Source organism: Martes martes (genome assembly GCF_963455335.1).
Source record: "Martes martes genome assembly, chromosome: 2".
NCBI lineage: Eukaryota > Metazoa > Chordata > Mammalia > Carnivora > Mustelidae > Martes > Martes martes.
The window spans coordinates 179,373,920-179,397,813 of NC_137889.1; the positions used below are offsets into that span (position 1 = coordinate 179,373,920).

Consider the following 23,894-nt stretch of genomic DNA (forward strand, 5'->3'; position numbering starts at 1 on the left):
TCTATCCTCCTCTTCGGACCCTTCCCTCCTTAGTTCTTTCCTTCAATACGGATTCATCAGACACATACCATGTACCAAGCACTGTCCTAGTAAGTGAACTAACAATCTGGTGAGACTGAATGACATGAGAAGGATGAAGGGACTATAAGACTACATCCTTTACATCTTTCATCTCCCTCCTTAGACATCAGTCCAATTATGGCACATCATTTATTTGTGGAATTTCCAACTTGTATGACTTTTCAAATACATACTTATAAAAACAGGCTATACATTTAAAAACTGATATTATATCATCTAGGAATTAACTTACTTTATATCAACCTGTGGGGACAACAACTGAAGTCTTGTGTATGCAAACATCCAAGCATAGCTCACAGCTGTACAGCAGTGTTTGGGGAGGTTTTCCTGCTTTAAAAAACTGGAGAGACTTATAATCCACGGGTCTTGGCCTTGGGTCACGTGTGCAAATATCCATATGTGGGATGGACTAATCACATCAAACTGGTGGCTGATGGGAGAAGAGTTCCACTCTGCTAATGTCTGTAAATCTATCGAGCTAGGGCAATACAGCAAAGTAGTCTACGAAGAGAAAAAAACAAACAAACCACGAGTTATCGCACATTTGAGTAATTTTCAAAGTTTTGCCATACGAATTGTATTAAACTACAGGCAGCCTGTTGGTAGTTTCTGGAACAGAGGTTCTAAAACAGAGGTAATGATGAGGTCCAAAGTGGGTGTAAGAGAGTAGTGAATTCCTGAAACTGCATATACCATTTTTGTGTGTAGGTATGTACTTTTCTGAAGAAAAGTGTAGGTATGTGCTTTTCTGAAGAGAGATTTCACAGCTTTCATTAGTCTCAAAAGGCTCTATAGACCAAAAAGGGTGAAGAACCATGACTTAACGTAATTCATATAGGAATAGGCAACTTCCATGGGCATACTAACGCTGCTGGGAACTGAAAAAGGGACCATTAACTTCATGCTGACATGCCCGAAATAGGCATTCGTAGAACAGACTGGAAAACGGGACTTCACCAGAGGTACCTATTCTTACATATTTGTTCAACCATATTCTAAGCTCTTAAAACTGAAGAGATAAAGACTGACCTTCACAGCAAATTATGTGTCATTCAAACAACAACAACAAAAACAAATGGAGTCCTAAACTGAACAGAGGCTCAATTCATACTCTATCAAGTCAACAGATATTTATGAAACACCGGCTCTGATGCAGGAAGGCAGGACTTCGGGCACTAGAAAAGAGTACTTCACTATTCTTTTTGTTGGCATAAATCATAGTTAATATTCTAAAACAGAATTCTTTAAATTGTACAGATTTATAATCATCACTTAGGTTTATAATTTTTTTTAATTATCTCCCTCGGTTATATATTAAGTTGTGAGTTATAAGAGCCAAGTGTCACAGACAGAGAACAGAAACTTTGTCCCTGTATTTCAAAGGGGAAGAAAAAACTTCAAGTAATCAAGTTGGATACTTACGTTTACATCTAATCTTGAAATCTTGATGTATGACCTTTTTAAAAAAAATCAACCCATTCTTAGTTGTGTGTGCTGACAAAGTGTTTTTCTTCATCTTACTGAGTCAAATTACTTACAACTTGGACGTAAAATGCTTTCCAATGCATTAAAGTTGTAAAGGAAAATTCAGAGATGTCTATCTGAAGTTCCAAGATTGAACAGCATTCAAGACTGAATAGAATGAAATCATTCTAGTTACCTGATCGGCCCCAGTGAGATGTATGAAGCTCTCGAGAATGGATGGGCTCAGCCGGTCCATCACATCGATGGCTAGTTCATCGTCACCCTATAAAAAAGTATCATATGTCTAAAAAGATTTAGGAATGATTAAGAAAAGTAACCAAATCTAAGAAAACATAACAAAATTCACGTTAGCGCTATTTGTAATAATGGAATCGTACTAATGGAATTGAGGGCAGGTGGGCTAGTTTAAACCCTGTCAAAAAGACTTTGTTCCTTTGTTATGAAGGTAAGTTATACCCGCATGGCAGCAATGCAAAAGGCATTAAGAATAAACAACAGGAGGGTTCTAAGTACTTTCACTAGATAATTAAGCAATATACCTAAATCTTACCTTAGGTATTTCCAAAAGTGCAAACAGAGCCCTTATTTCTCTAAGGACACTGACGGCTAACCTTCTAGTGGCAGGTCGACTGCTACAGAGAATGACGAGTGCAAACCCTTCGACCACGTGGAATACATTGGAATACGGGCTCCTTTCCAGAGGAGGGGGATGTGAAGCTCCATTAGCCACACCATGCTTGAAAAATAAACAGAAATTAACAATAAAACAACATAATATGTGTAGACGTTCCGGTGCAACCATTAATAAAGAGGAAAGCAAATTATCTTGATTACAGCAATAGGTCTGCCTCAGCTCAGGCAATTTAAATAATACTTAAGTTATCAAAATTTAACAGTATACACAGAGGAAAAGAAGCATTTAACTGGCAGTCTATGAATTCTGTACTGAACTGCTACCGTGCTCTGGCTACTTTGTAATCTTGGAGCTGACACTGTTAATGACTTGTGGTCTAACATTTATTTGTGGAAAATAAGGGGATTGAATTGGACCATTTGAACTCAAAGTGTAGACCACAGCATGGCATCACCTAGAAGCCTGTAGAAAACAGAGATTCTTAGGCCCCTGGTGATTTCTTTATTTCCTTTTTTTTTTTTTAGATTTTACTTATTTATTTGAGAGAGAGAGCAAGAGAGAGAGAGAGGCAGAGGGACAAGCAGACTCCCCTGCTGAGTGGGGAGCCCCACGCAGAGCTCGATCCTAGGACCCCAAGATCATGACCTGAGCCAAATGCAGATGCTCAACCAACTAGGCCACCGAGGCGCCCAAGCCCATGGTGATTTCTATGCTCAATGAAGGTTAAGAAGCTGGACGGATTTGGATGATCCAGCTCTAAAATTACAAGGTTCTAAGATAATACATTACATAAATCTATTATAATCTGAGAACCTTTCATTTAAACAAACAGACAGACTGCAAATGTGAAGCAGGGATGAGTGCCATGGGTAAAACAATCAAATAACTCAAATGGAATACTACCAAAAATTATTATTCTATCAGCTTTAAATATATTGGAAATCGCCTAATTGTAAGCTAGGATGGCCTCCACTCTCTGTGTTCATTCAAAACTGTTACCAAAGGAAGAAGGTTGGAAAGGCTGGACACACAAACTCTATATTTAATATCTGAACTGCAGGAAGGTTCAGTTTAAGGGACTACGAATACTTCCAAAGTCAACAACACTAAGCCAATATTCGGTTTTTGAGAAAGCAACATATATTAACACCATTGCTGGGCATTTCCCACTGACCACGTACAAAGGGACCACACAGAAGAACTAGGTACCTGGGAGTCTTGGTTTTTGTTATGCACTTGGGTTGCTTGTTTCCACTGGTTTATTAATTGTACCAACATCTTTACAGCATTATCAAGGAGCGTGGGATGGACATCGGTCACTTCCCGGACAATAAAATAAACAAATCCTGAAAGAACATCCTCCCGCCAATCTGGGAAGTCAAGCATTAGTGCCTGCAGGGTATTGAAAGCCAGAGCACGAAGTTCTTCATCCATATGAATGGTGAGCCTACCAAGAACAGAAGTCCATTAGCAAACCTCAAAACCTTCCCCCGCAGTTTTATCATGTAAAACTGAAAACTAGGAACCTAAAGAATATGTCCTCTTCATTGATTTCTAAGTCTGAAGATAGGAACCAATGTTCCCCTTTTGTATATATTCACCCCTATGTTATTCTATATTCACTTATTTAAATTCCCATATAAATTAAATTTAAATTCCCATACAAATCTATTAACAGTAGTTGGTACTTTTACTATAATTCAGATAATAAGTTTGATCATAATTAAAATGCTGTACTTTAAAAAAATAGAGCTTGACATAACAGAATTACATTTTAAAGATGCTTTAGTCCTTGAAATGCTGTATGTTATCTTGTAATCAGTCAAAAATTAAATCCAGTCATATAATACCTAAGCCCTATCTTTCGGATGTTCAGTCCCTTATTATCACTGGAAAGAACATGATTTATCGGTCACTTTTTTCGTGCTCCTGTGGTTAGAGTTAAATACAAGATGGCTGATTGTAAACAAGAAAATACAGTAAACCAAGATGAAAGCAATTTAACAGAAACCATTCCGAAGCATGAGAGTAAATTTTAGAGTAACATCATAAAAGGTGTATATGCAGAAAAAAGAATGGGAAAAAAAAAAGTGCTGATCTAACACACAGGTCCCTAAAGAGACTGAGGAAAGGCTATATAAAATCACCCTTTAAAGATATCAAAGCAATAAGAGAACATGAAAGTATTATTAGCTAAAGGATTTTACCAGAACATAAAGCAGAGAATGATAAGAAAACCATAAAAGATGGTTGCAGTAGTGAAGCTACCAATATATAACCCTCTATGAGCAAGAGTTTCTGATTTGGGGCTGAAGAGGATTCCTTTAGTGACTGACCATCAGGACACAGGCATCAGAGTTAGGAAGAGCCTGAGTGAAGCAGCTAAGTAGGTAATATTAGACTACGCCACAAGGACAGGCTGACAGGAGGCTGGGGCAGTGGCATTATCCTCACTGACAGAGGAGGAAAGCTGCGTGCTTTAGGAGGAAGGAGATTTCACTGTCTTCGCCCTGCTGAACTCAGTTCTGGTCTTCACTAAGCCAACCTTCACCTGACAGGGAGACGGAAGAGAACATCTATTACAGCTCGATAGACTTGAAAGTAAGCCATGAACCCGGAGCAGCAGAAATATCATTTGGGGCCCCGTTCAGGCTCTCTAGCCCAGTGTCTCTGATCGTGGCACCAAGGGAGGTGCTGTGGAAAAAGAATGACTGTCTCCATAATGCTCATTTTAAAGATGATTTCAACCTCCCTCAAATCCCCAAATGTACACATGTCCACCTTGCACCCATCTGTGTAACTCAAAATTTACACACAGGAGCTAACCACCTGCTGCGTAGAGAACAACAATGCAGTCAGGCTCATTAAGACAGACGAATTAACTTTCCTTAGACATAGCATACAAGTCTACGAATGCATCTTCGTTTTGTTTACTTGCTTTCATTAAAAAAAAAACCAAAAACCCAAGATTTAGAGATCGTAACTCCAAATGGTAAGAATGAGGCACAAAATAGAAGAGACCCTAGAATGTTCCTTTCTGGTGAAGTAAATTAACTTGCAAATGAATCTCACAGGGGAAGGAAGCAAAGCAAGTGGCAAAGCTGTCACTCACTCAACTGTTCAGATATTTGCTCCCTTCACTGGGCCCCCCAGTCCCTGCCCCTTAGAGACGCAGTTTCCTTTTGGTGGGGGATATGGGATCCTTATCCACAAAGGTGTAGAGTTACCAAGGGGGAGGAGTAAGCATACAATCGTGTAAGAGCTGTTTTCTGTTTTTCCAAGCAATAACATTACAAATCATTAAACCTCCTTTCCTGCCCTAACACTGACATGAATTTTGTAACTCTTCAATCCAATTCACAGCAAAAATTAAGAGAGTGGAACGGGATGAATTTAGCTCATGGTGCAAAGTTTCCAAGTGACTCCTTTCTCCCCTCATAACCCTGAATGGAGGAGAAGACAAATGCTGTTCTGTATCTTGATGGCAACCTGCACTGGTTGAGGACAGGGTAGTGACAGGTGTGTGAAATGCTGGGCGTTTTTGAGGAGGAGGTAAAAAGGGTTGCTGAAGAAGTCTATTAGCTGTTCACAGTGAGTTTAACTTAAGTCTTAGTGATAAGTGCTTGGCAACCAGTAAACAACTTTCAAAACAGTCAAGCACCCCTGCTCTGTGATGGCCACGATACTTGGCTTTTTTCATTTAAAGCAGAGGCCAGCAAACTACAGTTCAAGGGCCAAGGGCACCATGGGAACACGGTCATGCCCTCTCCTTCACAGGCTGCCCAAGGCTGCTCCTGAGCCACCGGCAGAGATGAGCAGGTGTGACGGAGACCACGTGACCTGTGATCCTAAAATACTTCCCATCCCGTCCTTCACAGAAAAATGTTTGCCAACCCCTTATCTACGGAATCCCTACGTCCATCAACAAAAAAGCAGCTTTCAACAAACCTTCACCTCAGCTTGGAGTTAGTTTTGGGAGCAAGTATTCAAATTCAGTTGTCATGTTATTTCTTATTTTATAAAGCTATGAGAAGCCCAACAAAGGAAAGAGCCGCATAAACCCTATGGGCTCTGCGATGGGAGAAATAAGTGACCATGAGATCCGGACACCGCCCTGGGTGTTAGAGGAAGGACTCCAAGTGTTAGCCCAACAGTTAACTGCCTGCTGGGCAACACCTCGTATCTGTTAAGGAATAACATGTTATCTAAATTCTAAGAAATATACTAGATGGAAAAGGAGGAAAACAGAAAAATGGGATTTGTAGAGGACTCCAAAAGAACTTTAAAAAGTTAAAAATGAGTGGGGAGAATGTGTTTAACAATACATAAAAGACAACACGGAAGTTTAGAAAGTATATCACATTTAAAAAATGAATTCTGGAACACTGAAAAGAAATTAAAAAAAATTTCTTTTAAAAAGAAAGTATATCAACTAAAGCATTGAACATGTCTTTATTACTCTGTTCATGAGAACAATAACGGGGTGTATTCGACATTTAAAGGGATTGAAAGAGGTAAAAAGTAATAGAGCAAAGAGTCATTCTCATTTACCTTGCTAAGAGTTCAATGAGGTCAGTTCTGCTCATACCATCAGGAATCAGCCTTGGAATAGCAGCAATGCAAGTCCTGAACAAATCAATTTTGGGTTTTCTTTCCCCCCTGAAAAATATATAACAGGATTTAGTAAGTTTACTACATATGCTAGACAACGAAAGCAAAGCTGGAAAAATAATTAGAGAAAATAGGAGTCTCCTTCCCCTAAAGAAGTTTAATGTATTTAATATAAAAAGAACTCATGCAAATCCAGTAAACAGTCATCAGTTTACAAGCCGACAAAAGAATAAAGAGATAATTCAGGAAAGAAAACACTAGCAAGCAAAAAAGATTTTCAGTAATTAGAAAGCCACAGAAACTATTATGTTTAAACAATAAATAGTATTTAATTATTTAGAATACAATTATTTTAAATTAAAAATTAAATATAATTTAATCAATATCTAACCTTTAATAAAGCATATTTAATTATTAAATCATAGGAAATACAGTTGATATTATTAAATAACAAAACACTGGTTATTTTAGGAACGTATAAAATTAACAAAAATTTTTTTCATTTAATATTATACATTAATATGTATAATTAGTATGTATACTTATGTATAATTATGTATATATACATATATACACACACATACACATATACAGTAGTATATGTATAATTAACAGGGTCTTAAAACAAAGGCATTCTCACATTCCACTGTTGGTACTGTCTATTCTCTTTTTATTTCACTTTAGAATATACACAAATACACACAAATATAGATACTTAATTTTTATCTAATTAAATGTCAATTCTGAAAACCCTGGTTCCTTCAGAGGCTCAATACAATTTATTTCTACTATATTTTCTTCTGGTTATTCAATGATTTCTAAAATTTTATTTTAAATATCTTCTAATGCACTGGTTTTTGTTTTTATTTTGGTCTATATTTCAAGGTGAGGATTTTAGTTTATTTATCCAAATTGTTCTTGAAGTAGCCTAAAATCTTCTCAGGTAGAAAAGAATTTGGATGTTCTCAGCATTTGGGGTCAGTATTCATTACATTGGCAAAGGCCTTGCTAACCTACTTTTAAAGATTTTATATAGTCCATCTTCTCTTTAAATGGTTCCAATATGCATGAATTTCAGTTACAACAATTCAGTTAAATAATACCAGTTTCCCTGCTAGCTCTACAGCCCACAAAGCACTATGTAAGTAACAGATGTGCATCATAATCCCTGACGAATCGTGTTACTTTTTCTTTTCTTTTCTTTTTTTAAGTTTTATTTATTTAAGTAATCTCTATATCCAACATAGGTCTTGAATTCATGACCCCGAGAACAAGAGTACTTTTTCCAAGTCTGTTGTGACTGGTCACTGCACATTTGTTATTCCTTCACACAGACAGCAAAGCAGGTAACTGTGCTGCTTCCTTGACTCCAGGGATAAACACAGATGACATTTTACAAACGCGGATCATCAGAAGAGGAAACTGGCCAACAGGGACGCAAGCACAGCAGAGAAAGGAAAAGCGGTATCGCTGGAGGTGAAATTGGAACCAAACATGAATGGCATTACAGAGGGGACAGCTGGCAGGGAGTGTGCACGCTGCTGCGTTTGCAGACCCCACGTGTATGGCCAGAGGAAGCTAGTGATGGCCAACTTGGTCACACAGCGAGGAAGGTGGCTGTGATGAAGAGGAGAGAGACTTTTCAGGGAAAAGAATGCAGAGGGGAAAAACATCAATACTAGATAAGTTCTCAGAGATGTTAGCAGATGCCAGTAAATAATAACTCTCTATTAATTAAACTGATAGATCAAATATCCAGTTTGGTGTTCTAAAACCTATAATGCAGATATTAATATCTATTAATATCTAAAAAAAATCCTCTCTTATTACAGGATACATAGATACTTACTAGCAAATACAACAAGTTATTGTCGTACAACAATAACAAAAAAAGATGCTGGGATGACAAGCAGCGACAAGCCATGGGGGTGGGGAGGTTGCAGGGGGCTGACGTAGTGTTTAAAGAAAACAACTCATATTATTCCTCTCTGTACCTCTTGTTACTGGGAGATTTTTAGGTTTTCTTTTTTGTTGGGATTCTGGAAACAAGAGTATGTGTTTGACTTACTAAACCATCCACATCCACACGTCAAGGGTAACCAGGATTTATCTATCAGTCATGGAACAAGGATAGGGCCTTGTCACTGACAATGACATTGAGATCCAGGAGGACTTTTGTTCTCTCAACTCATTTGACAGCACTTTTTTTTTTTTTTAAAGATTTTATTTATTTATTTCAAACAGAGAGAGAGAGACAGTGAGAGAGGGAACAGAAGCAGAGGGAGTGGGAGAGGGAGAAGCAGGATTCCCGACGAGCAGAGACCCAGACGTGGGGCTCGATCCCAGGACCCTGGGATCATGACCTGAGCCGAAGGCAGATGCTTAATGACTGAGCCACCCAGGCGCCCACTGATAGCATTTTAAAGAATAAAACTGAGCAGGTGGAAAGAATCACTGTATTAAAAAGTGCAGCAGATGGCAATATGGGGCAACTCCAGAGGAGAAAGGAAGGGAGCAAGAATGAACCATATCTACCTTTTTAAGAACACTGAAATAGCAATGAAGAGAAATAGTGAACTACATACGTGATCATGTCTTCGGGCTCCTTATTGGACATCTGTACACTGGTCATACACATTGGTCTCCCAACTTCTTTGTCCAAATGTCTGAGAATGCTATCTAATGCTTTTCGTACTTGAGGATAGTACACTGACATTCCTAGGGAAACAGCGTCGTGGTTACAAAATGTCAGAAATTACATAAAGAACAGCCGTAGTTACTTTCCATAAAAAATAAAAGCCTATCTTTCAAGGACATCAGCTATTGTTGGCACCAAGGAAGGAATGTCAATTGTGCTACACTCTTCTCCCTAATGATCAGCTTCAGTATATTGGAGAAAATGTGTACAACTCACGCACAGAACTAAAATTACTTGGAAGGAAGTACAAAATGCAGTGGATAGTATCATGTAAGAAAATAATGACTGAATTGGAAGACTCTTAATGCAAAAACTTGGAGGTATTATCAAAATTGTATTCACTTTCGGTATCACTCTATACTGGAATAACCACATTAGACCAACATATTAATTTTAGATTTAGTTGTTCATAAACTTTTTCAAAAGAAAATTAAACTCTATCACAAAGCAGTTTATTTGGCCTAGTTAACACTAACCTATGACTTTTGCTTCTTCATCTGTCAAGGTTTTGTTGAGGAAAATTTTCTTGACACGAAGAGTGTTTCCTGAGGGAAGAATAACCCCTGTGGTGGGCATCGGTGGCTCCCCATCCTTCTGCTGCAAGCTGTCTGCTATTACAAGGAAGACTCTGAGGCCTATGTTCATTCTCTTCAGGAAAAAAAAAAAAGTTTCAGAATGAAATCAGAGCATCAGAAGATATCCCTTTTTCACATTGAAAACATCTTGTCTGTTAACCTGGGGAGGATGGGGGGCACGAGGACACGAGGAAAACTAACTTTTCTGTCTGGTGTTTTTTAAGTAGTTTGGGCATTACGGTTTAATACCAAATTCCCGAATGCCACCCCCTCACTTCTGAGGCCAGCTGGCTCTCCTGTTCTCTAGAAAGTTTATTTCCATCCTCTTTGCTCCTTCCTCAGCAATCCTACTCTTCTACCCTCCCCTCCTTTAAGGGATGATGTGTCTCCTACTTCACAGCAGAAAAAACCATCAACTGTCCTCAGGCCCTCACAGGGTAATGCCTCTTCTCCCTCTCCTTCGCTCTGCTGACAGTCAAGGGGGCGCTGGGCTTCCCTGGTGTTGGGATCCCATCTGGTCTTGCTTTCCCGGCAATGGCACACCACCCATTACCCCTTCTCTTGCTTGCATCTCCAGCGTTTCCCTTTCAACTGGATATATTCTGTTAACTTTCATTAATTATGTTCTATTATCTTAATAGAGTAAGTCCTCTCTATAATACTTCCTTGAAGCAACTGCTTCAGCAGTGACTTTTCAAGCAGCACAGGACTCTGTCAACTCGTCCTTGTTTTCTGCAACACTCCCTTCCTCTGACTCATCTGTGCCATGGCTGGCTGAGTCATCTCTGCCAGCCCTGTAGCTCTGGCCTCCTTTCGCCACAGAGTCAATGTGAGACTACTTCAGGACGAGGTCCGAGACAGCATTCTCCTCTATCACCAGGTTTTCTCTCCCAGAGCGACTTCAGTCTACATGGCTTCCATTACCACCCATACCACCACGCCCTCCAATTTGAAGCCTCACTTCTCTGAACTCCGACCCTCAGACCCACATGACAGCTCTACATGGATGTCAAAATGCCTTATGTTCAACTCATTCAAGCCAAATGCACTTTCCCCTCAACCTCGATCTCTTCTCAAGGTTTCTTTCCATGGTCAACAACCTCCTCTCCGTCTGCACCACCACTGTTCTCCACCCACGCCGCCATTGTCTCTGCCCTACGCCAGTGGTCTCTAAAGTGGCCATGTGCATCCCAATGGGTGTGCAAGGTAAGCTCACTGGAACACCAGAAGAAAATAAAAACTTATATTTATATGTATTTTTGAATTTAAATAAGATTAAAGTTTTAAGCTTTACTCGTCTTTATATATGACATAGCATGGGTGTCCTCCCTTAGTCTAAATATCACATGGTCATGTCACACGGTCATAGAAAACATCATGAAGGAAGTGGGAAAGGCCCATACTGGGGTTCACAGAGGGACCCCCACTTATTTATTCTTCCCATGTACTGCAATCTGCCAATATTTGATTAAGTGTGTAATTTTTTCTGGCTTTAACTAAACTAAATGCTAAATAAATAATATTTATTTAAAAATCTGATACTGGGGAGCCTGGGTGGCTCAGGGGGTTAAGTCTCTGCCTTCGGCTCAGGTCGTGATCTCAGGGTCCTGGGATCAAGCCCTGTGTTGGGCTTTTTGCTCAGCGAGGAGCCTGCTTCCCCCCGCCCCCCACCCCCGCCGTCTGCCTGCTGCTCTGCTTACTTGTGATCTCTCTGTCAAATAAATTTTTAAAAAATCTTAAAAAAGAAAAAAATAAAAATCTGATACTGATATTGATAAAAGAAACCTGAGCTCATATCACAACCTGTACAAGTCCACTGAGCTGACTGATCTGGAAAACTTCCTCTCTCGATTATTTTTCACCATGCTATGAAACCATTGAGTTGGCCATCAGAAAGGTCAAATAACTGGTTCCAGATCATACTGGTAATTAAAAGCAAAGCTTCTAACTAGTGGGTTTGAGCCTAAGCATTCTGATTCCAGAAACTGCTCTTAAAAAAAATAAAATAAAAAGATTATATAGGATAGGGTATTATCATATTATAATTTTTTTTTTTACCTCTGGATTAATGGTGAAAGTTTTAGTAGATTTTCCAACACTGAGAAGATCAAATATTATTTCTTTCATTGCAAAATCCAAACGTTCCTAGAAAAAAATATCAAGGAATCCTTATAACCTCCTACTACGTGTTGGGTATCATATTAAGAATTAGACATATAATAGCAACAACACAGATCTGTGCCCATAAGAACTTCATAAACCTAGCTGGACAAAAGAAAAATACCTACAAATTCAGGGGGAAAAATGTGACTATAAATATATTACTTATCAAACGATTTAGTATCCCAACAAATAGGATAAACGTTTTAAACACTCATTTACCAAAATCACACCCAAATATCTAAGTGAAGGATGATGACAAAAGGGAGTCCCAAAGCAACAGCCATGCAGTAGGCCTAGAGAGCGGTGAGTTCATAGTGAGACAGGCAGAACAGGTCTCCAGGGAAACCTCCAAGGAAATGAAAAATTAGTAAGATTAACTGAGGTTTGAGAGGAGTCACACAGCTCTCACTGATGTGGTGATTAATCCAAGGGAGTACGTAAGATCCGAGGGGAAAGGAAAAAAAATAGAGATGTGCACCAATGGCAAAAGTTTTCTGCACACAAGCACTAAAGCAGTCTGCTTTCATTCACCTTAAGGAAACATTTATACTCATTTAACCATCATTAGTTCTGTGCTCCAGTATATAGTAATGCATTCACTGTATTTAAATATTCCTCATTTCTTCACTGTTCAAAATTATTACATTATAGATGATCTAAATTGTCAAAACTGTCACGGTTTTAGTTCAAAGAGAACACAACAAATATCCTGAAATCAAAGCATTTTCCTTAGTTGACGAGGTAACCCTACCTATGCTTCTCGAGGGCTGACGTCCCCAAAGGGAAGGTGACCGAAACCTGGGATTTGCTCACTCAGCCTCTATCACCTTGTAATAAAACTTCCTTTACTGCAGAGACTAAAAGCTCAAATTGTATTCCCCAGGGTTCCTCACTATAGCGGGCTTCGGGATGTGATTTAGACCCTGCCAAGGGGCATATACCCATGTGAGTCCAAGGGAACCGGCATACTTGAGGAAGAGGAGGACGGGACAGAAGGTATCTTCTACTGATGCGGACCAGGGCAGCAGCTACACTGATAGCCTAATTTTGCAATTTCCTCTTAGTCATTCAGAGTAGTCCTACTAGCAACTCTGTGAACCATCCAGATTGCTTCAAAGATCCTTCTGGGCTCCACTAACTGCAGTGGATTCTATATCTGTCCCTAAGAAACTAGATTAACGCACGAGAGAACAATTTTCCAAAAATCTTCGGAGAGACCTCCTGGACCCTTCCTAAATTACTTGCTTATTCTGCCTGTGGGTCTCACTACCTTCTGCAGGGGTGCAGATCAAAGACATAAACTGACTTTGTCACAAAAAAATTATTAGCACACTCTTATTTTTCACTACTCACTATTAGTAAGTGTTTTGTTATCATGCTTTTAGATGGGCAACAAATTTTAAAACTCCAAATTACTATAATAAATTATGCATAAGTTGCAGGTCTATGTGTATTATCGGGTACAGCACTCACCTGAGCAATGAACTGAATAATCTTCACAAATATATTGAGAGGTGTATCACGAGGAACCACACTACGTGAACCTTTTGGAAAAAGTGCTGACACTATGCTCATAAGACGACTACAGGAAAAAAAAAAGACAAGACTGAGTCATAAAGACATAATGACATTAACAACTTTCTTCCTATTCTTCGTAAGATGTCAGGAGAATTCATATTCCTTCTTAAGGTCTTTGCAAGGCTCACTAAAGTTCCATCAGTGTGATGGTTTTTAACAAAGATTTTTTTAAATATATACTTTTTATTTTTTTAAAGATTTTATTTATTTGTTTGACAGAGAGAGAGAGCAAGAGAGGGAACTCAAGCAGGGGGAGCGGGAGAGGGAGAAGCAGGCTCCGCACTGAGCAGTGAGCCTGATGCAGGGCTCGATCCCAAGACCCAGGGATCACGACCTGAGCCGAAGCCAGCCTTTTAACGACTGAGCCACCCAAGCACCCCTAAATATATACTTTAATACAAAGGCACTTACCTTTGAGTTACAGTGTTGCTTTCACATTTTATTCTAATTACATAAACCCACAATAATCTATACAAAGATTCCAGTGCAACGCGAGACATTTTAGGATCTTTATTCTGTTTAAAAACAAAAGAGAAAAAAATAAACTTATTAAACCACTTGTAATCATTTCTGACCCAATACAATCTATCAAGAACTAAAAGCCATTGCCCTACTTCTTTCTGTCTTTCAATCTAAAGCAGGCTTAGATATGTAAATATACATCCGGTATATGGTAAGTACAGAAAATTGAAAGGTAACCATAAATAAGGAAATCCTGAGCCATTCCTTAAATGCTCAAACAAAATAATAAAATATTAGTATTATATGAATATTACATTAACACTTTAAAGAACTTGTAAATTATACACCCATCAACTTACTTGATAATAAATGGTTCACACAGTATTGACATCATGATGGAAGGATTACTCATCTTTGGAGCCCATACGTAGTTAAAATTCAGAACACCAAAAGTTATTATAGATACTTGCATTTATGAAAAAATGAGAACTATTATCTTTTTATTTTTTATTATAAGGTGATTATCCTTATAAGGAAGAACAGAATAGAGGGCGAAAAGCATATGGACTCTGAAATCAGGAATGACACCGGCCAGAGTCCATCTAGGGGCACTGTTTGATCACTTGGTGCCACAAGTGATTTTGTCACCTCTCAAATGGAGACAAAATAGTACCTACCTCAAAGATTAAGGAAGTTATTATGTGAGAAGCACTTGGAACACTGCCTGGCACATGTTAAATGCTCAATATATGTTAGTTGTTGTACCTTTACATTTTGTTTAGAATGAGAAATGACTTAAATTATCATTTAGAATGAGAAAATTATTCCATTTCAATCACAATTTGATCTGTAAACTTTTTCTTCATACTACTTCTTCTAGAAAGTTAAGTTCTCAAATGACCAGAGTCATGTAATGAGATTTAATTGTGAATTTTCAAAATGTAGCTAATGGTCATTTTCATCAGGAGCATTCTGGGGGGAGGGTGGTGGGCAGGGGGAGATGGAGAGAGAGAGAATCTCTAAGCAGGTTCCATGCCTGGCACAGAGCCAGACACAGGGCTTGATCACATGACCCCAAGATCATGACCCAAGCCAAAATCAAGAGTTAGATGCTTAACTGACTGAGCCACCCAGGTGCCCCTGGAGCATTTCTTTATGCATGTTGATTGGTTCTAGGATGCACTGATTGCTATAAATTAGCATTCATTTAATTTTGTTTGGGAGATTTTTTTTTTTAATTTTTATTTCTCTATTTCAGAGAGAGAGAGAGAGAAAGCACAAGCAGGGGGAGGGGCAGAGGGAGAAGCAGGCTCCTCGCTGAGCAGGGAGCCTGATGTGGGGCTCAATGCCAGAACCCTGAGATCATGACCTGAGCTGAAGGCAGAAGTTTAACGGATTGAGCCACCCGGGTGCTCCAGGTTTGGGGACTTCTTATTGTTAAACAATTATTTTATATATAGCAAGGAATAAAAGGTAGTTTTAAAATACTAAGTAATTTAGCCACTCTATTTTACATTTTCTTAATATACAGAAAAACGGACAACTACATATGAAAAGCAAAACAAAACAATAACAACTCAGGATCAAGAGAAAAACAGCCACTAGAAAATATAATTTTACACATCTGTATGAAGAATTGATATAATTAAGAAGGGAATACTGGGATGCCTGGGTGGCTTAGTCGGTTAAGGGAACGATTTTTGATTTCAGCTCAGGTTATGACCTTGGGGTCCTGAGATCAAGCCCCAGGTAGGGCTTCACTCTGGGTGTGGAGCCTGCTAAGGATTCTCTCTCTCCCTATGCCCCTTCCCACTGCTGAAGGAAAAAAAAAAAAAAAAAATGGAGTATCAATTATTCTGCTGGTCCGTGTCTCAACATCAATCTCCTGCCACTGCTAAATCCATAATGAGTCCAAATTTCAAATACATTCCCTAGTAGTTACTAATTTGTTACTAATGTAACTAAAGTAACATATGAAGTATCAAAGAATATATCCATTGTTACTAGTTACAACCAAGTTTTTTATAGTACTTTCTTATCTATCATTTAAATCCAAGATATCAAAATATGTATACTCCAAGTAGTATTTTCACATTATTAAATGCTATTTTCAAAATATATTAAAAATATTTAAGTCCAATTCCATATAAAAAATGTTCTTATATGAATGGCTAATAAAGTATTTGGGTTATCTCATGTTAAAAGTTGAGGTATCCGGAATGAAAACCACTTGATTTTCAAACTTTCTAAGATGGACTACTATGTTTACAGAGCAGAGTTACTCTATACTGAACAAAGCCAAAACCAGATGAAAAATGATCAAGCAATGATACTTATTCAGTCACTAAAAGGCTGCTATACATGCCTGAATAATAAAAACATCCTAAATTGATCTGAGCCTTAAACAAAGATAGATGTATATATATAATTCCCTAGTCACAATTTTTGGTATAAAATGAACAATCAGATTGTTACATAAATTAAAATCCAATAAAGTTCTGATATGTCCAATATGTTTGGCAGCAATCATTTTTAATGTTTCCCTTTTTTTTCTACTGGGAACCAAAACCAAAATATTTTGCTTAAAACCCAAACCAATAGGATGAAAGTTTTGAAAAGTCATGCATCAAAAATGATAGTCACAATCTAAGCCACTATCACCTTAATTTCACTTACATTCTTAAAGTTTCATTTATAACAATGTAATTAATGTTAGACAATAAATTAAACAGACTATTTTAAAATCAAGGATGTGGGTTAAGAATCCACATTCATATCCCTTCCAGCCTGTAAGCTCATCTTCTTGGGGCCACGTTAATATGAACCCTGGAGAGTGTCCCTGCTGGGAGCTAGTCTTTGACAGGAAGAGAAGCAGGTTGGAATAAATACATCAGACATGCAATGCAACAATGGGTCAGGGGGAGAAAAAAAAGCCACACTTAAAGGAGATAAAGCAGTAGTTTACTTTGTACCGTCAACACAACTCACCTGGAGTGTTTCTATTTGTTTTCTGATACTGTTGTTAGATGGCATCTAAATAAAGCAATGTGAGACAGCAAACGTAAACATGAGATGCGGCACATGCATGTTAGATGAAAATAAGCACAAAACAAGACAGCTCTTCACCAAGGTCTCTATTTAGAAGAAATCTGAAAGTTCCAAGACAGTGGCCAGAAACACTAAGGGGGGAAAAAAAATCCTACAATACATCTGTAGGATACATCTACAGTACTCGAACTAAGAGAAAATGGTTAAATTGTTAACTATCTTAAAGGTTCCTCAGACCACTGCTTTTGAGTCTGAGCAAGGGTAAATTTTTAAAGGAAAATAAGCATGCACTGTAGAAAAAAAATCTTCAATTATTTCTATAGGAAATCTACTCTTATCAGTCCCCCCCCCCAATCCCTCTCCAATTATTCTTCAGAAACTTGGCCATCATTTTTCACACGGTGACCTTAACAGATATAAAGATAGGGAAACAGGAAAGTACTAAATTCTGTTTAGGACACAAATAAGAGATTTAGCATTTTCTGTGAATATCAATGGATGCTTTCTCATGGCAGTTATGGGCCAACAGGACTAACACCCATTTCTCATGGTCACCAACTTCAAAAACTAGAAGGGTCATTCAAAAAAAAAAGTGGACAATAGTGAAGTGTTTTGAAAATGTCTCCTATTTATTCTTAATGCTCTAGAGAATAATGCTTTTTACTATCCTAGAATTATAGTCAAATATTTTCTGAAAATATTCAGTATAGCAAAATTCCTTAGAAACCATTAAAAGGTGGACCTCAAAAAGGCAAAAGTTATGGAACTGAATGGATCTAGATGCAGATCCTATTTCTACCACTTTTTGGCATGGGTTACTTATCTTCTTACAGCCTCAGTTATAGTAAGAATTAAGAGATACTATATTTAGAGCATCTAGCATATGGTAAATATTAATAAAAACAAGATTTAAGAAGTCATAAGTCTAATAAATGAAAAACTGTTATAGATTTTTTTTTTTTAAATCAGGAGGTTACTTGAATCTCAAAACAAAATCACTGTAGGCCTTTATCTTGAACCAGTTTTTCCTATATATAAAACAAATAAATCATATCTGTTGTACCAGTTACCTAGTGTAGGTTTTTTTCCCTGCATACTCAATGTCTTACCTCAACTGCAGTGTAGCCACAGTCTCTAAAACCTAATAAACAGGAGCCGATTCAGAAAATTTCTGCTGAATAGAGCCTTAATGTAAGTTAAGGGTTAATGGCCAAGACAACTATATTCCAAATATTCATGCTAAGGTGGCTCTTATCTCCTTTAGCCTGGCAGATGGACATTGCCATTAATGAAAATGGACAATATGCCAGAAATATTTAACAGGAGGTAAGGGTTCAAAGAAAACAGCATTTTAAATGAAAGCCTTAAGACAAAAAATAAAAGTTAAGGTACTGCGAAAGAATTGCAAATATGTTAGGTGGAAACGTATATATATAAAAAAATTCCAACAAGCAACAGAAAAGTATGAATTGTCATGAAACAAAGCAACCTTTCAGCAAACACTTAAATGCATGTCTTACAATATTTAATTACAAGTATGGAAAAATCATACCACCCAGAAAATGATCAATTCCCTTTCAGTATCTATATCTGTACGAATTTTTCAAAATGAGGACAGAAAACAGTTTAATGCAATTAATTAAATAAAACCTATTTTCTGGTTGCAGGACATAAAAAGTTTAATAAGCTTGATCTGGTCCTGAGAATCTTCATATAGGAAGCAAAGAGAGCATATCAATTCTCATCCAAGTAAGAGTAATACTGATGTGTAGCTAGGAGAAAAATAACCAAAACTTTTTCAAAGACTGATATTTTTCTGTATACCTCTTTAAGTGGTATTTTTGAAAATGCAAGGCACTTTTGAAAATGATATAAAATGTCATGGAAAGTATGTATAGGATAATGTGGTTCCGTGGACCATTCTCAAAGTGGGAAAGAAGAGCCAGACCTATTTCTCAAATACCCCAATGACCTATAGGGTCAGAGAAAAGTCATTTAATCTATCTGTGCTTGCTTTCATTGTCTTCAAAGTATAAAAGTTTTTGATATTATCCCTAACTTAGAGGAGTAACAGGAAATGAAATGTCATGTCTATCATGTTTCTATAACATGTAACCAAATACTCAAACATATCTATCCATGCATCAAAACAGTGTTCATATCAAGCATTTCCATGACATTCAGGTGAGGAAGAGTGCCATGTTTTATGCAGAAACGAACTGAGCTCCTATCCACAGAAGAAAGGAAAATCCCATTAGATCCTGCTAGCAGAGTACCCTGGGAAGATAAAGATCCTACTATTGCACAGTTTTGTTGACAACAGTGAGAGACCAGACATGGATATGCCAAATAGTGTTAGTAACAACCATCTCTTGGTTCAAGGCAGAATCATTTAAGGAGCTTTCATACCCATGTGGATCCAATACCAGGCTTTTCGATTCGGCTGGGCATACTTACATTAAATGTGCTTTTAGTGACATTTAATATCAAGGCTTGTTTCCTTTTCAGACTGGGGACAACATTACTTAATTTTTTCAAAATGAAATACAAAATAAGTATCTGGAAGGTTCTGTAAGATTAATACTCTGCAATTCTAAAGGTATGTATTTATTAACAAATATTGCTAGATCTAAGATAATATAAACAACAGCTGTTAAAAATGTACAATTTTGTGTTAAGTCAAACTAAATTTTCAATCACAAGTTTATTCATGTCAATACATGATTCCCCACAGAAAGAATGATTATAAGAAAAGCAATATGGTAAAGTATTACTATTCAAATGTACCAGTAACAAGGAACATTTTATTACATATTGTTCTGTGTGTGTATATATATATACATGTATGTATATATATATATATACATAAGTGAATATACTATAGTCAGAATATTTACAGGTCAGAAACGTGACTATGTCTTACCTTTAAATGTGACAAACAGTTCTGTAGGAAAATATGCCAGTTATTTAAAAAAAACTGTTTCTGACTGACACATAAAAGGCAGGTAATTAGTGGATATAGAGCCTGTAGGAGACAGGGAAAGGGGGATTAACATTTTTCAGGAAAAAGCACTGGATCTGTTAATTATATTTATTCTCATCAACAAAGAGAAGTACGTTCTTTTAGGCAGGATTCCCATTTGTCGTAAGAGGTACGATCTCACAGAGTAATCTAACAAAAACATGATAAAGGGCAAATTTTCTATTAGAACAACTCCTTAATCTATCTCCTCTCATGCTTTTATTTTTCCACAGACCCATCACTCCTTCAAGCAGTACAGGGGTTAGTGATCCCCTGGGATCAAGGACAGACTGGCACTAAAATCTGAGCTATTTGCCAGGTGTGTGACTTCAGGGCAGATACATGATGTGCTCCAAGGCTCGCTTTCCTAACATGCAGAGCTCAGAATAATAATTACGTGTCTCCTACAGGGTTGTGAGGCTTAAAGTAAAACAAAGAATGCAAAGCACTTAGTTCAATGCCTGGAAAAATCACTATTTATTCATTATTAGATCTCTACCGTAAGTGGTCAAGTATTTGTCTAATTCTCCACACTTTCTCCGAGCTGCATAAAAATTTACAGAAACTCCTTTAACATTAATTGAAGTGGGTGGTTAAGCAGGGCGGCAGGGGAGGGGGGGATAAATCTTAAATCTCTGAATAGGAATGATGTCATTAGACAGACAACGATTCCTAAATAATCTAATACTTCTGAGTGCAACTTATTATAATGTAAAACAAGGGAATTTATGGTTCAACAGTATAGTCAACCTTCCACATAGTATAATACATAATTTAAACCAGCTGTCAAGACAGGCCAATACCTAGAATGAAGTCTGAATCACCTATCAAATGTAGAGCTAGTCCAATTAGGACTAGAAAGTCTTAATAAGAGCAGGAAAAATATATAAAAACTTGCCCTTATGCTGTATTTTGGATATTTTATAATTTTAGCTTTTATAATTCTCTTAAATCTCTCCTGAATTCATAAATCAATTACTCTAACTCCTAATGAAATATGGAAAGGGTTGAAGTGCTTTTCAATACCAATGAGTGCTTCTTTCTGGAGCTCAGTTCAAAAGTAGTCTGATAGAGCATCTCCACGAAATTTTTCAAACAGGGAACATTCACTTCATTTTTAACAGCCTAAGTCAAGAGATAATAGAAAAAGAAAATGGTTACAAACATTAAGTTAAATGATCCAAGAATTACAAGAAACTTCTGTAAGGTTCGAAATCGGTGAATAATTCACGACTATCGGGGGGCCTGGGTGGCTCAGTGGGTTGGGCCTCTTCCTTCGGCTCAGGTCATGATCTCGGGGTTCTGGGATCGATCCCCAAGTCAGTCTCCCTGCTCCGCAGGGAGCCTGCTTCCTCCTTTCTCTGCCTGCCTCTCTGCCTACTTGTGATCTCTGTCTGTCAAATAAATAAAGAAAATCTTAAAAAAAATAATAATAATTCACGACTATCTCACTGAAGTCCAGTGAACTGCCTAACGACCACTGTTCAGAAAAGAAGATAAGCCCGGTCCCTGCCCTGAGAACTGGGGAACGAGAGCAGACAAGTGCGCATGCGCTAAAGCAAACAGACGGCTGCAGGAGAGAAATTCTCAGTGCTCTGCCTCGCATAAGGGGCCCCTAGAGAAAACCTCCCCAAGGAAACACCATCTCTGCTGAATCCAGCTCCTCTTGCCTGAAAAGAGTGCAATAGTTCCCTGTGTAACCTCTGGCCTTGTCCTCCACTACCCTGCCCTCCCGCCCTGGGATCTGGCCACATCAGCTAGTTTCTTGCTGTTCCTAGGACATACCACGCATGGTCTTGCTTCCGGGCGTGTGCACTGGTTTCTAATGCCCAAGAAGCTCTTCCAACAGTTACCGCACTATCACCTCTTTCCAGGTGGAGGTCTCACCTAATCACTTTATCTAAAATTTCAACTTCTTTACTCCTTCAGGAATTCTTCTCCCCCACCCTATTTTACATTTCTCCATAGTACTGATCACCATCTACACACTAGATATTGTACCTACTAGATGACTACCTGTAGTCTGCACTAAAAGGAGCTAAGAGCAAGGAGTCTGTCCTCCCTTGATCATTCCTGCATTCCCTTTGCACAGAAGAGGCTCTGATCCGAAGAAAGCACTCCATACACGTCATGAATAAGTGGGGTCCAACCAGGCAAAGGAGGTAGGAAAGTTATTAAAGAGGCAAAAAGGTTCCAGACAGAAGGAGCTCTATGTGCAGAGTGGGCACTATGGATTGAACGGTCACCTCTGCCACAATCCAAATTTGGATACTGAAGTCCTAACTCTGCATACCTCATAATGTGTGACCTTATTTGGAAATTGCAGATGTAATTAGGTAAGTTAGGATGAAGTCCTTTTGGGGTTGGGGGACCCTAATCCAACATGACAGCTGTCCTTAAAAATAATAATAATAATAATAATTTGGACAAAGATGTGCGTAGGAGAATGCCATGTGAAAATGAAGGCAGAGCTCAGGTGATGGTTGTGTAAGCCAGGGAAGGTCAAAGACATCAGAAACTAGGTGAGAGGCTTGAAAGAGATTCCTTCTTAGCCGTCAGGGGGGATCAACCTGCCAACACGTTGGTCTCGGACACCTGGCCACCGTGACTGTGGAGTCAATAATTGTTGTTTAAGCATCTAGTTTGGGGTATTTTGTTAGGGCTGCCTTAGCAAACAAAGCAAACATGGCAAAAAAAGAAGAATCAGGCAACACAGTATTAATGGACCATAGTCAAGGGTCCTTCTTCCTCCAACCTGCTCCTTTTAATTACCTGAAGAAAAAAAAAACCCTAATCTCAGGCAACTGGCAAAACCAATGACAATCTGGGATTGGATAGGCAGTAATTCAAATTACTTCTAGAAAAACAAATTGAGCACATGTACTAATGATAATAGACTAAAACTGATGGTTTTAGAAAGGATTTTATAAATTATATCATCTTGGCTAGAAATGGAAGTTAGTAACTTTCCATTTACTCAGGCTTTATTTTAGTTGAAGATTTTAAAAGTGGAGAAATTTATTTTCATGTTGAGAGTTAAACTGTAGTTTAGACTTTCATTTTATAATATTGAATTAAATGGCTTGTGATCTATATATTCCTATGAATTGATTTGTGGCATTCAGGTCCTATCTAGAGCATGCTTAAAAAAGGTGGGCATGGAATTGTACAGAAAGTGAAGAATTTCAAATATTTATGACAGTGACTGGCACGATTTTTTACACCTTTCTTGAAATTCTTACTTACAGAAACTATTTCCTTATAATTAAATATTTGAAGTTTTTTTTAATGGGTATGAACAAAAGTCAAGAATTATTGCTTTGCAGGTAGTTTGAGTCAGATAGCCTCCCACTCCAGTTAGTCTGTTTTCTTTTTTATAAAATAAACCTATCATTTAGAGAACCATTATGGAACATGAGAGAATCAGATATATAGACCCACACATATACAGCCAATTGATTTTTTGTTAAGATTTTATTTATTTGAGAGAGAGAGAGAAAATGAGCAGTGGGGAGGGGCAGAGGGAGAGAGACAAAG

At 37.9% G+C, this 23,894-nt stretch overlaps 1 protein-coding gene across 2 annotated transcripts in view; it reads right to left on the reverse strand.

The window, feature by feature from the left end:
* Nucleotides 1–23,894, reverse strand: part of FRYL (FRY like transcription coactivator) — a 139,462-nt gene that overhangs the window by 83,409 nt on the left and 32,159 nt on the right. Inside the window, exons 9-21 of one of the 2 annotated variants that reach the window (XM_080797034.1) lie at nt 21,384–21,482; nt 20,259–20,360; nt 17,276–17,320; nt 14,237–14,340; nt 13,721–13,829; nt 12,143–12,229; nt 9,986–10,157; nt 9,397–9,529; nt 6,752–6,859; nt 3,410–3,647; nt 2,117–2,302; nt 1,742–1,828; nt 314–582 (exon numbers count right to left, since the gene is read on the reverse strand). In XM_080797034.1, the coding sequence (XP_080653160.1) occupies nt 314–582; nt 1,742–1,828; nt 2,117–2,302; nt 3,410–3,647; nt 6,752–6,859; nt 9,397–9,529; nt 9,986–10,157; nt 12,143–12,229; nt 13,721–13,829; nt 14,237–14,340; nt 17,276–17,320; nt 20,259–20,360; nt 21,384–21,482 (1,739 nt within the window). The remainder of the gene's footprint in view (nt 1–313; nt 583–1,741; nt 1,829–2,116; nt 2,303–3,409; nt 3,648–6,751; nt 6,860–9,396; nt 9,530–9,985; nt 10,158–12,142; nt 12,230–13,720; nt 13,830–14,236; nt 14,341–17,275; nt 17,321–20,258; nt 20,361–21,383; nt 21,483–23,894) is intronic. The other variant, XM_080797035.1, reaches the window with a different exon arrangement.